This window comes from Arachis hypogaea, chromosome 8, assembly GCF_003086295.3.
Source record: "Arachis hypogaea cultivar Tifrunner chromosome 8, arahy.Tifrunner.gnm2.J5K5, whole genome shotgun sequence".
Lineage (NCBI taxonomy): Eukaryota > Viridiplantae > Streptophyta > Magnoliopsida > Fabales > Fabaceae > Arachis > Arachis hypogaea.
This window is the reverse complement of record NC_092043.1, coordinates 358,063-373,009: the sequence shown is the minus strand read 5'-3', so window position 1 is coordinate 373,009 and position 14,947 is coordinate 358,063. Positions and strand designations below refer to the sequence as shown.

At 34.3% G+C, this 14,947-nt stretch overlaps 2 protein-coding genes across 3 annotated transcripts; both read left to right on the top strand.

Annotated features, from left to right (window-relative positions):
* Positions 1-641: 641 nt before the first annotated feature.
* Positions 642-5,968, top strand: LOC112705537 (uncharacterized). The gene is made up of 11 exons (XM_025756377.3): positions 642-1,345; positions 1,442-1,496; positions 1,596-1,695; positions 1,791-2,010; positions 2,296-2,349; positions 2,441-2,577; positions 2,899-3,484; positions 3,632-3,746; positions 3,860-3,909; positions 4,122-4,262; positions 5,613-5,968. Exons 1-11 carry the CDS (start codon positions 794-796, stop codon positions 5,853-5,855), a joined length of 2,253 nt encoding a protein of 750 aa, XP_025612162.1. The 5' UTR covers positions 642-793; the 3' UTR covers positions 5,856-5,968.
* A 962-nt stretch (positions 5,969-6,930) lies between these two features.
* LOC112705536 (uncharacterized) lies at positions 6,931-13,327 on the top strand. 2 transcript variants are annotated; one of them, XM_025756376.3, is made up of 16 exons: positions 6,931-7,300; positions 7,996-8,204; positions 8,828-8,964; positions 9,043-9,153; positions 9,262-9,363; positions 9,458-9,566; positions 9,713-9,913; positions 10,120-10,288; positions 10,379-10,460; positions 10,551-10,644; positions 10,867-10,963; positions 11,565-11,658; positions 11,995-12,067; positions 12,327-12,500; positions 12,603-12,725; positions 12,907-13,327. In XM_025756376.3, exons 1-16 carry the CDS (start codon positions 7,288-7,290, stop codon positions 13,066-13,068), a joined length of 1,950 nt encoding a protein of 649 aa, XP_025612161.1. In that variant the 5' UTR covers positions 6,931-7,287; the 3' UTR covers positions 13,069-13,327. The 2 variants fall into 2 exon arrangements, 1 of the variants encoding a protein (XP_025612161.1); XR_003155481.3 differs by having other exon boundaries at positions 6,955-7,300; positions 11,995-12,062.
* The last annotated feature ends 1,620 nt before the right edge of the window (positions 13,328-14,947 follow it).

Genomic DNA, 14,947 nt, shown 5'->3' with positions numbered 1-14,947 from the left:
CAACCTCACTAAAGTTTACCTAGTCAGTTGGAAACTTCCAGTGAATAGGTGCATAAAGCTAAATGTTGACGGCTTAGTCATCCAACCCGCTAGTTCTGGAACTTGCGATGGCCTCCTTTGTACGGAGATAGAAACCTCGTGGCGGGTTTCATGATGAGGATTGGAAGAATCACCTTAACATCTGTAGAAATTTGGGCCATCTACATCGGGATGAAGCTAGTAGTGAAGCTGGGAATCAACAGATTATAGATAGAGACAAATTCTTCCTGTGCGTTGAAACTAATTGACGGGTCATCCAATAGTCACCACCACACGCTTTCTCTGATCAGGGCTATTGAGGATCTTCGGAGCAAAATGACTTTTGTATTGTTCAAGCACATGTTTTGCGAAGCTAATTTCTATGCACTGACAAAGCAAGCTCAATTGATCTTGTCCGAATTTTTTTGTTTTGCAGCTCTTCTTCCTCTTCTTATGCCTCTCCTGGCTGATGAAAAAAATAGAAGAAAGAGTGAGAATGTTTGTGTAATTAATTTTTTTTTGGTCTTTGGGCCTTTGGCCCTCCTGCAAATAAAAAAATAAGAAAAAAAGGAAAACAATCTCCGTGAGCGCGTTTAGACAAATTTCGAAAGCATTTACCGCCATTTCTTTGGGTGAGAAAGCCGCGAATAGTGATACTGTTACATCCTTATTTTGCTAAACTCAATGTGAGTGAGAGGGGGCACTCATTCTGATCCCTAATCCATTGTTTTTTGTTTTCATCTAACCCACAAAGAAACTCAGATCTGATCCGGAAATGGAGAGCGACGAAGATTTTGAGCTCGTGCCTCCCCCTCCCCTGCTCGAACCTAAGCCAAAGCTCAAGCGTCTCAAGAAAGCTCTTAGGGTTCCTCCCCTCTCTCCCTCCAATCACGATGGTTCCTCTCCTATCGATTCGGGAACCCTTCCCTCCGATGGTCCCAGCCCTAGCGCCGGACACGTGGAGGACTCTAATTGGGGATCTAACCCCCAAATCGACCGCAGAGTAACCGCTCATCTTGACGCATCAGATAGCGATACTGCCAAGAAGAATAATGGTTTTGGTGCAATGCGAGCTTTGGACTTTGATTCTATCGGTGGTGGACTTGACGGAAATGACGAGGTTCACTCTAAGGAGATGGAGACTGAGAATGAGAAGGGGGAGGAAGTTGCGGATCTCGAGATCGATGATCGCGACAGAAAACGACGCAGTTTAGACGAGGATTCAGAGGATCAGGAGAAGAAGAGGAAGAGGAAGAGAAAGAAGAAGGGATTGGACGGTGAGAAGCAGCTTAAAGAATCTGCTTCCAATAAGAGAAGGGCTGAGAAGGTCCATAGCCGATTTCGTGCTGTTACCAGATTTTGGCAACTCGTTCTTATACACTATTTGCTGATGTGCTAATTCGTGATTTCCGTGGTTTAACAGGAGAGGCGGGAAAATCTCAAACAGCTTCGAGCTGAGTCTCAGAGACTTCTTCGAGGTACAAATTTGATCAGAAACTGCATCTCTTAATCTATCTTTTGTTTTGGTTTGTTCTGAAGTTTATGCTGACGTAGATAGTTTGCTCTACCTTCGGTAGAAACTAGAGATGCAGCTTTTAAACCCATTCCACTGGTTCAGAAGCCAATTTCTTCAATACTGGACAAAATTCGGCAGAGAAAATTAGAGATTCAGAAGAAGTAGGTGGATTTGCATTAGATTTTTGTGTTTATGTGCAATTTAGTTGTATAATTTAATTAAACTCTATTTAAGCTGATTGCATACTTGGGTGCAGATCTAGTGGTTATCGTGATGATAATGGTTATGACTCACCGGTGGATGATGATTCTGAACGTGGTCCTCTAGATGAGGAGATATCTGACAAGGTTGCAAAGGCCAAAGTGGAGGAAACACATACTTCGTGTGCAGCCATCGACAATTTGAATACATTGCATGTTGATGGATCTAAAGAAGCTGCAGATTATCCAAGTGGTGAAAGCATTTCTTCCCCCATGGTAATTGGAAATCAAATATATATAGAAACACGCATCATTGGAATTAATATTCAAGTTTGATTACATAATCAGATTAGGTACTTCTCCAATAAAAAATATTTGAAGACATGATGCGTGATCCACATATCAAACTATCGTTGCATTTTTCGAATAATTTTTTTATTTTATTGTTTGTCTTTTTGCCCTTCAAAGTTCAAATTAGTAGTTTATTTTGACATTTGTCTCCACATTGGGATGCAACTGCAAACAAAATAACCGTTTTGATGTCTCTGTTTTGATTTTCAGGCTGTGCGTATAGAACCTGAGCATGAATTTCGAGCTCCTATTGATGATACTCAGGTTTCTAACAGCCATTTTAAGCAGATGCTTGACTTTAACCATGGATTTTGACATTTTTTATGCTAACTGCTTGTTTGTCTGTATCTTGTAGGAGCTCGCTTATCATTCCCAAAGTACCGACACTAATGTTGTTTGTGAGGAGCCAATTAACACTTCAGAAGAAGTACCAGCTTCATCAATGCTTGCAATGAACTTGAAACTTGATTCTGCTCCTCCCGATGACGATGCGTACGTCTTTAGAAATTTCTTTTTCCTTTTGTTGTGCCCAGATTTTGTGCCGCTGGCCTTTTGTTACTTTATTAAGTATCTTTGTTATCAATTCTGACAGTTATTCATTCTACTATGGAACTAGTGTACTTTAATTACTTCAAAATGAAGTTTGACTATATTGTTTGTTTGGCCATGTGTTGATGTCACAGCAACTGATTGATAATGCTTCTTCTTTTGCCCTTGACTTATCATGACCTCTTAATTTGCCATAGCAGCGGACTGACTACTTTTACCTCCCCATTCTGAAACTTAGAAGTGATAAGTTACTCTTTGTTGCAGGTCTTCTGATGATGATGATGATGAAGATGATGACAAGGAAAACATAGATCCTCGTTTACATGGATCAGTTCACTTGCCTTCACCTCCAAGTGGCGACCCGGTTAAGGCTTTTGTTGATGAAGAAGCTGAAGAGGAAGACAATAGTGACAATGACATGCAGCGCTTCCAAGATAATGAAGAAGGTGAAGATGATGATGATATTGGGGAACTTAATGAAATGATAACACCTGAATATGAAGAAAAGTCAATTGATAGAGAAAAGCGTGACCAACTCCACCAGAAGTGGCTTGAGCAACAAGATACAGCTGGAATGGACAATCTACTTCATAAACTTAATTGTGGTTCAAAATTGAAAGAACCAACATTAATTGAAGAGGAAGAAGATGAGGAAAGTGAAGAAGCTGAAAATGAATCTGATGAAGAAGCTGAAGAATACATTGCACCATCAGATGCTGTGAAGATTAATCTGAAGAAGGCGAAGCAGATGATTCCACAGATGTTTACAGATAAAGATAATGATTATGTCTCATCTGATGACGAGGAAACTGAAAAGATGCTAGATAAGCAGTGCCTCATTGATAAATCTGTGAGTTCCAACTACTCAAGCATAGTTAATATATAGTGCCACTTTTCTTTTATTGAAGCATTTGAGCTTGTTATTATGATCATTGTATCTCTAACTTTTCATTGAGGTATTCGTGCAATAATAAGATTTGACTTCGTTTTGGATCAGGAAGAGAGAGCCGCATTCTTGTCACCAGCAGAGGATGAAAGTAGCAGGGAAGTTTTCAGTCTCATAAAGAAGCTAAATATTGTCCCTGATACCAAGAGGAAAGCAAAAGTTCCATGTAAGATCTATTGATTTCATCAAATTTTACTGTTAGCATATGCAATGTATACCAAACAGTCATCTTCACTGTGAGAATACTAATTGTGTTTCTGCTGTTACTCCACGCTGCAGCTTTCTTTGAAACGTCGCTCCTTGGACAAAAAGTAAACACATCATCCAAGGTGAGGAAGTTTGAACTTGTATACATGTGAAGCACATGAAGCTTTCGTTGAATTGATGAAAGTCATGGAATTCCTTTAATAATTGTCATGTGCGAGTCTATATTTTTAGATTCTTATTTGACTTGAATTTCAAGGATATATAATACCGAGTGATTAGGTATATATGAGGTGCCGACGCCATATCTGAGTTATCTTATATCTAATATTTGCAGTCTTTTGTCGGTCGGGCTACAAATCATTTTATGGCCACATCTCAAAAGCACGGATCAGCAAAGGTTCGGTCATTTATATTTGGGCGAGATGACAGCAGTAGCAGGCTCTCTGTCTCTATGTCCGAGGATTCTTCAGAAATGGTAACAACTTGCAGACTACAAATTAGTTGAAACTTGAAAGCTAGCATGGTATCCTATAATTTAGACTTGTTTTTCTTTACATGGTCATTTTAATTCTGATCCGCCAACAATTTTAGATATATTTTCAAAAGAAAAATCTTAATGACAATTTTTGAAGATTTTACACTTTATAATGATATTATTTAAATTTTGATATATTATCAATATTAGTATAAAAAATAAATTGTATAAATTTGTAGACTCATGAAATAGTGGAATCAGGCTAGGCTAAGCCAGGCTTTACTCTTAACAGGCTTGATTTGTCATCTAGTTAATTAATCTGAGTCTAGTCTGCAGTCTATTATAGGTTTTTTTTTAAGTACTAAGTCTGGCCTGTTATTCAGCTTGGCCTGAAGTTTGTTAAAAGGTCTGATAATTTTTTTTTTACAAAAATAAAAATATTATTTAAAAAAATTATTTTTTAATAAAATATTTATATGTAATATGTCATATTTAATATTTATAAAAACTTTTAAATTTTAAAAGTATTTAAAATATACAAAAGTATTTATAATTAAATATAATAAATTGAAAATATTTCATAATTTTGTTAATAATAAAAATTTATTTATATATTCAATTATGTGTTAAACAGGCCCAAATAGATCTATAGGTCAATAAGGTTAATTAGTGAGCCTGAGTCTGGTCTATTAACATATTAAGGTTTTTATAAGAGTCTGAGTCTGTACTTATTTTATAACAGACTAGATCAGATAAGATTAAATAGCTCCTAGCAATTCGTCTAACCTTTTTTCACTCCTACTCATTATATACATAATAAAATATATTTGATATTTTCAAATATTCTAACTGATGTTTGTATTAAGATTTTTTAATTAATTATACACATAATAATGCTGTATAAGTGGATGACACTGCAAAATTTAATTTCAATAATCGGCTAATACATGTTAAAATTATTCTTACATGATAAAATTATTAAAAAGACTTCAAGTTTTGTTTGAAAATGTTCGAATTTAACGTCTCAGTTATATCTGTTAAATGATTCTTAAATTTTTTAAATTATAGATAATGTTATTATATTTGAAATTTATAAGAGAAAAGTTTAAATTAATTACGTATTGAGAAAATGAGGTAGAGTTTAAAACTATTATTAGAAGCGATGTTGATCCCAATGTTTGCATCGTCAACCCATTTTACTACATTCAATAATCCAATGTTGGCTGCCATTTACCATCTGGACATTAAAGTGCTTGATTGTTTATGTTTAGTTTTATTTTATTTATTTTATATATTTTTTAATACAATGGTGGTAACTGTAATGCGGTTTTGACCCGATACAACTTACAGATTCAGAGGGAGAGCCAACCAGCAAAAGCTGTTTCTGCCAAGTTCCAAAGAAGTACACAGAAAATATCTGCCACCTTGAATTCCACAACTCAAGAGTCAAGCGTGTCGCTTTTAGATATATTAAGGAGGTCTTCACTACGTGCAGAGCACTGTGTCCAGAATGTCAAAGTTCAACCAAAGGAATCCGTATTTGATGCATTCAAGTTAGCAAAGAAGCCAATTAAGACAGACGCAGGGATATAATGTACTACAGGAAACTTTAGTCATATTCATATGGTTATACCGTTATCACTTGTCATGTGCTTTATTTAGGTTACCTATAAATTAATTGAAAAAGACTGGATTTTGCTTGCGTATTTCGTTTTTTATTTTTGTTGCTCCTTACCTATGTGTTGTAATCTTATGACTTACCAAACCAATATAACCTTTTAAAAGTGATGCAATATGAAACTAATTTAGAGTAGAACACTAAAAAAGGAAAAAAAGGGGGGTTTACAAGTATTGTTTTTCATCTTTTTTTGTGATAGTTAAATAATATTTTTTTTGCTTATTTATAGAGTAAAGTATTATTTTTTAGTTTCTAATATTTAGATAAATTTTAATTTGGTCATTAATATTTTAAATGTTATATGTAGATGTTAAAATTTCAAATGACCTATTTTAATTTTAAAAAGTTTTAAACGGAGTTCAATATTCTTCCATCCTTAAATTTGACACGAATAATTCGTATATTAAAGAATCAATAACGTTTGATTTTAATTTGTAAGTAAAATTTATCAAATAACGGTTATGAATGTAAATTTTTTTTATTTTGGAGTATTGATAATTAATTGTTAGGATTTAGAGTTTAATATAAAAAACAGACTGATTTTAGTTATATTTTTTAATATACAAAGAAGATATAATATAATTAATAACATTGTAATGTTCACAACACTTCGTTAATTATTTGTATAAAATTTAATGATAAAATAATATTAAATTCTTTGAAACTTTTAAAATAGAAATAAAATATTTAAAATATTAGAGATCAAATTAAAATTTGATTCAAACATTGAGAATTAAAATAGTACTTTATCCTATTTAAATGTCACTTATTTCGCCATATATTCTTATAAAATGCCTTTTTGTAACATTATAAATTAGGGTTTGCTAATAAGGCAAAATTCTATAAAATATGTTCCGAGACGAGTACTCGCTACTACCTGTACCAAATCTATCGGCTTAACTCATCATGATTTAACCATATTGAACACGTAACTAATAATGGAAATAATTTAAGCTATGATAATTGATAAAGTTTCCCTTTAAAGGCCCAATTGTCCAAAATTATGTTTTTTTCACTCCAAAATATCAACAACGACGTGGCGTGTTAGGAATTTTTGTTTCTTTTTTTTTTCTAATGCTATGCCTCAGCTTCTGTTTAACAAAACAAAAAATACGTGGACAGAGCTCTGGAAAATCGCAAGCGTTTTGCAAACGAATATAGAGCGTGAGTGCGCAAAGCAAAGTTGCAGTACTTACCATTAACATTAACATTTTTGTTTTCCTTTGGATTATTTGGATTGAAAAGCACAACACAGTCACGCAGTTCACACAGATTCTGTGATTATCAACTCTCAAATTCATCAAAGCGCGATCGTTTCATTTCTATTCTCACCACCTCCGACATCACATGGCTAACTCTGGTTTGCGCTCTTCTCTCTGACCTTCCCAATTTCCCTGCAAAAAAATCCAAGCTCACTCTATTTCCTCTTTCTTCTGCTTATTATAATTGTTATGAGTTCTCGATATATAATTTCAATTGAGTTTTCCGTTAGGTTTCTTATAATTATTATTATATTACTATTATTATGGCCTTAGACTTTAGTGAGCGAACCGATCTATGGCGGTTATTTAGTGTGGCAGCTGCTCTGCACAATGAGGTTGATAGGGCTTATCCTGTGGAGGATATGCATCATCCTCCAACTAACTTTAAATTTTCATGTGTGAATTAACACTTATATCTTGAATTTTATATTGTTTTCATGATATAACTTGAACTTAATTGGCTAAGCTCTGTATATGAAACTTCTGTTCTATCTATGAGCTTACTTCTCTTTTGTTATTTTGATCTGGATCGAACATCAGTATCAGTGTGCAGAATCTAAATAGATTATACAATTTCTTTAAAAGTATATTTTTATGTTCCAATTGTCTAACTGTTATGCTCCATCTAGAATCTTCGTTGATGTGAAAAGTAAGAGATCTTTTAAAATGCTTTCTCGAAATTATAGGATTTTTTTTCCTTAAAAAAAAATTGAATAGTACTTTGATCTTGAAGTGACACTGTACCAAGATATTTAAATTTAATTGCACCATCATTTGTTGATGCATCTGGCAGGAAATTCTCAAGAGGCAGTGCCACCAGTTGAAGGTGTTGCTGGAGGCGGTACGGCTTATGGGTGGAATGATGGGGGCACAGCTGGTTTGAGTAATCTCAAGGGAGCAATTGATCCGACCGAAATTCCAACTAAGGATTTGGTGAATGTCTGGTGCATGCCAAGCACAGCAAATGTTGGACCTCAAGATATGCCCAGACATTTAGAGCCTGTTAGTATTCTTATCTTACAGCAGTGGCTTATATATCATAATCATCCTTACTCAATTTCATGGTGTTTTATTTTTAAATTTGGTCCACATAATTATACAAAATTGCATATGTTCTGTATTCATGAGCCTACCATTGTTTGCTTTTTATGCATAGGAATTGCATGAGTGATTTATCATATGCTGTAGTTACCTAGAAACTGAGCGTTGCCTTTATACTTGTACTTGCACAGTACATACTTAAATACAGTTGATGAATGCTTCAGCAGTTATATTGAATATGATTAATCAAATCATGATAGTGCTTCAATTTGTTGTAGTTGCTAAACTCACAATTTGCTTGTAGTGTATGATTAGTCAAGTCACGATAACACTCCAATTTTTTTAATTTTAAGATATTATGAATATGGGAGGAATATAACTCCATATTTGCACTGATGGCCTTAACTATTTGAAACTTAAAGTTCTGTAGTCTGTACCTTAGACTAGATGCTGGTGTTTAGGTATATAGAAGTTGCGGATAAAAATTAGCCTAAAGAAAGTATGAAAGTATTGAAAGATGATATTGTGCTTCTGACACTAGTAGTTTTTTTTATTATTTTTATTTTTTTTATACAATCTTGAAGACAAACCTGCTGGCAGCTAGAAATGAAAGGGAGAGTGTTCAGATAGCTATCCGACCAAAGGTTTCGTGGGCTGGTTCTGGTGTTGCAGGGGCTGTGCAGGTTCAATGTAGTGACCTATGCTCCACTTCTGGAGACAGGTTGGAAATCTCTTCCTAACTCATCGAATAAATAATATGACATAGTTTGATATTGTGCTGGTTTTGGTGTGTTGGCAGATTGATTGTTGGGCAGTCAATACAGTTGAGGCGGGTGGTACCCATATTAGGTGTACCAGATGCTCTTGTGCCCCTTGATCTTCCAGTTAGTCAAATAAACCTATTTCCAGGGTATTTGTTTGTGATATTTTCTGTCGAGTTCTCACAGTGGTGGTACTAGATGCTTAATATTTATTACCCTTTTACAATCTGATTTTTGGCATTATTTTGCTTCTGCAGAGAGACTGCTGCACTTTGGATATCTATTGATGTTCCTAGTGCCCAACCTCCTGGACAATATGAAGGAGAGGTTATCATTACTGCTCTAAAGGCAGATGCTGAGTGAGCCTTGTTTCAGTTTCTTCTGATTTTTTTTCCTTTTAGAATCGAAGTTTAATACTGTTTATCAACTTTGTCAACATTAACCATTCTACAGATCTTCTGGTCAAAGTTTAAGCAAGGCTGAGAAACATCAGTTGTATAAGGAGCTTAAGGACTGCCTTGAAATGGTAGATCCCATTGACGGAAAACCATTAGATGAAGTGGTGGGTATTTCCCCCCTACTGCTGTTTTTCATTCTGATACCTTTTTCAAAAAAAACAAAAAATTTAAAAATTCTCGGTTTGAGGATATGTGCTTTTCATGACATTTATTATATATGAGCTTTTCATTAGAACATCTGATTTTTTAGGTTGGAAGGATGAAATCTGCAACTACAACTCTAAGAAGGATTCTGTTGTCGCCATCATTTTCTGAATTCACTTCAGATAACGGAGCAGTAGATAAAATGGAGGAGGATGCCATTTCAAGCCTTTCTGTACGGGTGAAGTTGAATCTGACTGTTTGGGAATTTGTACTTCCAGAAACTCCTTCGCTCCCTGCTGTCTTTGGTGTATCCTTTACACATTAAATTTCCAAAATGCAAACCCATTTTGTCATTTTCTAAAACACTTACAGAAGATGGAACTTGTCTCTGTTTTATGAGTAGTGCTTATTTAGCATCCCTTCCATTTACTGATGCGATTCAGGTCTACATCTTTGTGAAATTAAGAAACATTGTTTGTTGCAAAATTTGTCATGTCCTTTATTCTATACTAGATATCGGATACCGTAATTGAGGATCGGTTTGGTGTTCAACATGGGACAGCTGAGTGGTATGAGGAACTGGATCAGCATTTCAAATGGCTTCTTCAATATAGAATTAGCCCTTATTTTTGCAAATGGGCTGATGGTATGCGTGTTTTGACATATACATGTCCATGGCCAGGTATATTTATAAGGCAGTAAGCTTTAAAGAACTGTTCCCAATAGAAGAAATAATAGCATTGCTGAGTCTTACTCTCTTCTTAAATTGTAGCGGATCATCCAAAATCAGATGAATATTTTTCAGACCCACGGTTGGCAGCATACGCTGTGCCTTACAGTAAAGTAATCTCCAGGTACACAGTTTTGAGTTTTCCGTGTTCGTTTCTATCAGATATATTTGCAATTGGAGTTGATTACTAAACCCACATGTTCTTCTGCCTCAGTAACGTTGTAGAGAAGGATTACTTGCAGAAACAGGTTGAGATATTGAGAACGAAGTCTCACTGGAGAAAAGCTTACTTTTACTTGTGGGATGAGGTATAAACAGTGTTTTGATAGTGCTACTAAAAAAAAAAAAAAAAAAAAAAAACGAAGAGGCGAAAGACAAATCAATTTTTTCTGAATTCATGCGATATTTGCCTTCTTGTTTTCATGCTGACCTAAAATTTCTAATACCTTCAGTATATCTTCTAGGATCCTAAGTGGTGTAACTACAAACTTGAAGTAGTTTAATTTGATATCTTTCATATTTTTTTACAGCCTCTAAATTTCGAACAATATGATTCTCTTCGCAACATGGCCAGTGCGATTCATGCTTACGCTCCAGATGCTCGTATTTTAACTACTTATTATACTGGTATGTGTTGTTTAGCTTAATAATTAGGGCCTAAATCCCGCAGCCTTGTGCTCAGACTCGCTTCAGTTTCTTCTCTCTGTTGTCTTTTGGGTTGCATTTCAACTCAGCAATGGATTTAATTTATAACTTTATTTGATAATTGTACTTTTTGTAGTGGCTGCAAATATTTCGGTCAATTGCTTGTGAACAGCTTAAATTAGTTAAATTGTTAGCTGTAACCGGTATCATCCTGGTGTTCTTTCATTAATAATTGAGGTCAATAAGAATAGTTTTGCTGTATAGTTAAGTCTGCAGTCTGGTTCTAGCTGCATAGATCCCATCTTTGGTCTTGTATATTATTATATGAGAAACTGCCTTTTATCTTTCTTAACAAACTAAGCATTCAAATAACAGTTTAGCAGAACAGTATATATTGCTTTCTGGCACATCTTTGGCATCTATTGATGATTGCCTTTGCTGTCTATTTGAGAATTATGGGAAGTGCTTCTACAGAGTACAATTAATTAATATACTTTCTGGTGGATGTGTCAATTATAAATTATCTCCATTCTCCATGTAACACTTCACTTCCTTTTTCTTCTTCCCCCCCTGAATTTCTTAGGGCCAAATGATGCTCCTCTTGCACCTACCCCATTTGAGGCTTTTGTCAAAGTTCCTAGTTTCCTGCGTCCTCATACTCAAATTTATTGTACAAGGTAACCCCTGTTTAGACATCTTGATCTGATACGTACTTTTTAGAACTTTAATGTATTTTTTTTCTTAAAAAAAAGGGCAGCTTGGTGCACAAGCATCCCGCATTAACTCAGGGTTCGGGGAAGGACCGACCCAAAGGGTGTAATAAAAATTTTAATACTTTAATCTGATTATTATTTAGGTTACTGAACTTTGTAATTTTGGATACTTAATATTCTTAATTTTGTGCATGTGGAGTAAATTACTTTTCCAATGGTTGAAACAAAAAGGTAGGAGGGAAATCAGAAAAATCAAAAGTCCCTTATTACTAGGCTAAAAATTTGAATGTGTCTTTGCAGTGAATGGGTCCTGGGCAATCGTGAGGACCTAGTGAAGGATATTATTGCTGAACTACAGCCAGAGAATGGTGAGGTAATATTATATTTTTGTTGTTCTTGTTGTTCCCCCCGTCTTCCCTTTAGTCATAGATATTTAATTTCTTCACGATGTTATCCATTTTTCTGAAACTAAATTTGTCCAATTCTCAAGCTAAGCATCTTAACCTGAATCCTGCTAGAGTTGAATTGGAGAATTCCATGTTTGATGCATAGTAGATTACATGTTGCTGTTGTGCTTGTTCTTTATATATGTACTCTCATTTTCTTATTAGAAGGTGGCGGTTTCTTTACAGGAATGGTGGACATATGTCTGCATGGGGCCATCAGATCCTCATCCAAATTGGCACCTTGGGATGCGTGGTACTCAACACCGTGCTGTCATGTGGCGTGTGTGGAAGGAGGGTGGCACCGGGTTTTTATACTGGGGTGCCAACTGCTATGAGAAGGCAACTGCAGCCAGTGCAGAGGTATCTTAATAGTCTCTTTGTGCTGAATTTGGAAAATAATGGAGCTATTAGTACTAGTTATACTGTATTGTTATTTCCTACCAACCGGTCTTATGGAAACAGATAAGATTCAGGCATGGCCTTCCTCCTGGGGATGGAGTTTTATACTACCCTGGTGAGGTTTTCTCAAAATCTCATCAACCAGTGGCTTCTCTTAGGCTAGAGCGCCTACTTAGTGGCTTGCAGGTAAAGTGCTAACATTTTTTTCGTACTGTAAATTTATTCTCAACTCATGCATTTATCTGAAATACTTCTGCCCTTTCGGTTTTTAACTGATTTCCATGAATGAATGAGTATTTTCATGGTTTGTCCATCCATGAAAGGAATTGATTTTCATTTTCATTCTAATCTTTATGCCTCCTTTTAGGACTTTGAATACCTGAAACTATATGCTTCGAAGTATGGTCGAGAAGAAAGTATTTCGCTCTTGGAGAGGACAGGAGTGTACTTTGGTCCTGAGCGTTACACGGTTGAGCACATGCCGGTAGATGTAATGAGAGGACAAATTTTTAATGCTTGCCGTTCATAAATTATGTTATGATGGTCGGATGGTGTATGGTTCCAGTCCAACGCTGAAAATTTCAAGGCGTATCTAGCTTTTGAAGATTCTCACTTGGCATGGTGCTGCAATGTCATCTCAATATACTGTGGATATATTTTCTACATTGTAATTCCTTTTCCTTAATAGACCGCATAATTGGAACTTTGTTCAGTCGGATTGTGATTCTGATATAAATTTGAGAATGGAACGTAGTTATGATAGAGAGATCTTTTGTTCCTTGCTGAAATGTGCTCCATTGGTTCGACAGTACATGTTACAAATGCTAGCAGTTTAGACAGATTTACTAACAGTTAGGCCCATTTATATTCTCACAAGTTACCGTCATGTTACAAACTTATAATGGGAGGATGAGTACCATGCCATATTGTACCCTTTTGTTGTTGACGGTGCGGAAATTTGACATAAGATGTTAGATAATTTCAGAGCGGAGAATAAGAATACCAGGGACTAGTATTTTCAAACGAAAAAATTGGAAAAAATGACTAAATTTTCAAAGTGGTCATTGAGAATCACGTCATATATCGATTTGGTTCTTGATGTTTCTATTCCACTATTATTGTTTACGAGATTGATCTCTTGGCACTATAGTGGTTTTTCGATTTTCTTTTTGACAATGACTCTGCAAACGAAGTGATGAATTGGTACTCCCGATGCCACGATACTAGAGAAACATTGTTTGCTTTTGACGTCTAATGAAAGCAGATACCAAGTCGTTTTGATATATGTTGGTATCTAAAATAATATTCATATGTATTCAAATGACGCTGCATCTGTTTTTATTAGGCATCAAAGGTAAATGCCATCGTTTCACTAGTGTCTAGCGCGATATTAGAGTGTTTTGCAAGAGGGGCCAAGGGACTACTATGCTGTCTGGAAATTAAACCAAATTGGGATATGGTATTGGTGTGGATCTCATGGACCACTCTGAGGATGTCGAAGATTAGTGTTAGTTTAAATTTAAAACATATATAAAAGGAAAATATTGGTAACTTAGCATTTGCATTTTGAAATTATGGAATAATAAGGAATTGAAATTCCATAGCAAAAAAAAAAAGAAAAAAAAGAGAGATGATAATAGATAACCAAAAACGAAAGGAAGAAAAAAAAAAAAAAACGCTTAAAGTCACATGGATCTAAAAATTTGTTAAAGAAGAGACTGTAAATTAAAATTTTGTACAATCAAATAATATATTGATAATATATAATCATGATAATATATTTGATAATATTAATCAACACTTGTCAAATAGATAAGTTATCTTAGTCGTCCTTATAATTTTTTTTTTCATTTTAGATCCGATAAGCAAATATAAAAATAATCTATTTTTTATTTTTTTTGTTCAATTAATTTGTTTTGCTAAGTATTAATGTGACAGTAAATTATATTTTTATGCTTTATATCATAAAATATATGGCACACAATAATATAAATAAGATGTTCAAATTATATGTATTAAAAATATATTTGTGAATAAAAAATATAAAATATACTCATTTTAATAAATTTATTTAATATGTTATAATTTTAATATCATGAGAGACATAAATAAATTTTAAAATTATTTATTTTCATCATTTCGTGTACTATTATATATATAGCTTTATTAACATCCAATTAAATATTGATATTATTATAAATATTTAACTATTTTAATATAATAATAGATGTAAAAATTAAGTGAAAAGAAAGTAAAAAAAGAGAAGAAACAACCAAATAAAATAAAAGCAATGTTATTATAAATATTAAAGTACATTTTATATGATAATAAGTGCAAAAAATTGGACAAATAAAGAAAATGTAAGAGGAAAAGAAAGGAACAACTAAACCAAATATAAAACAAATAAT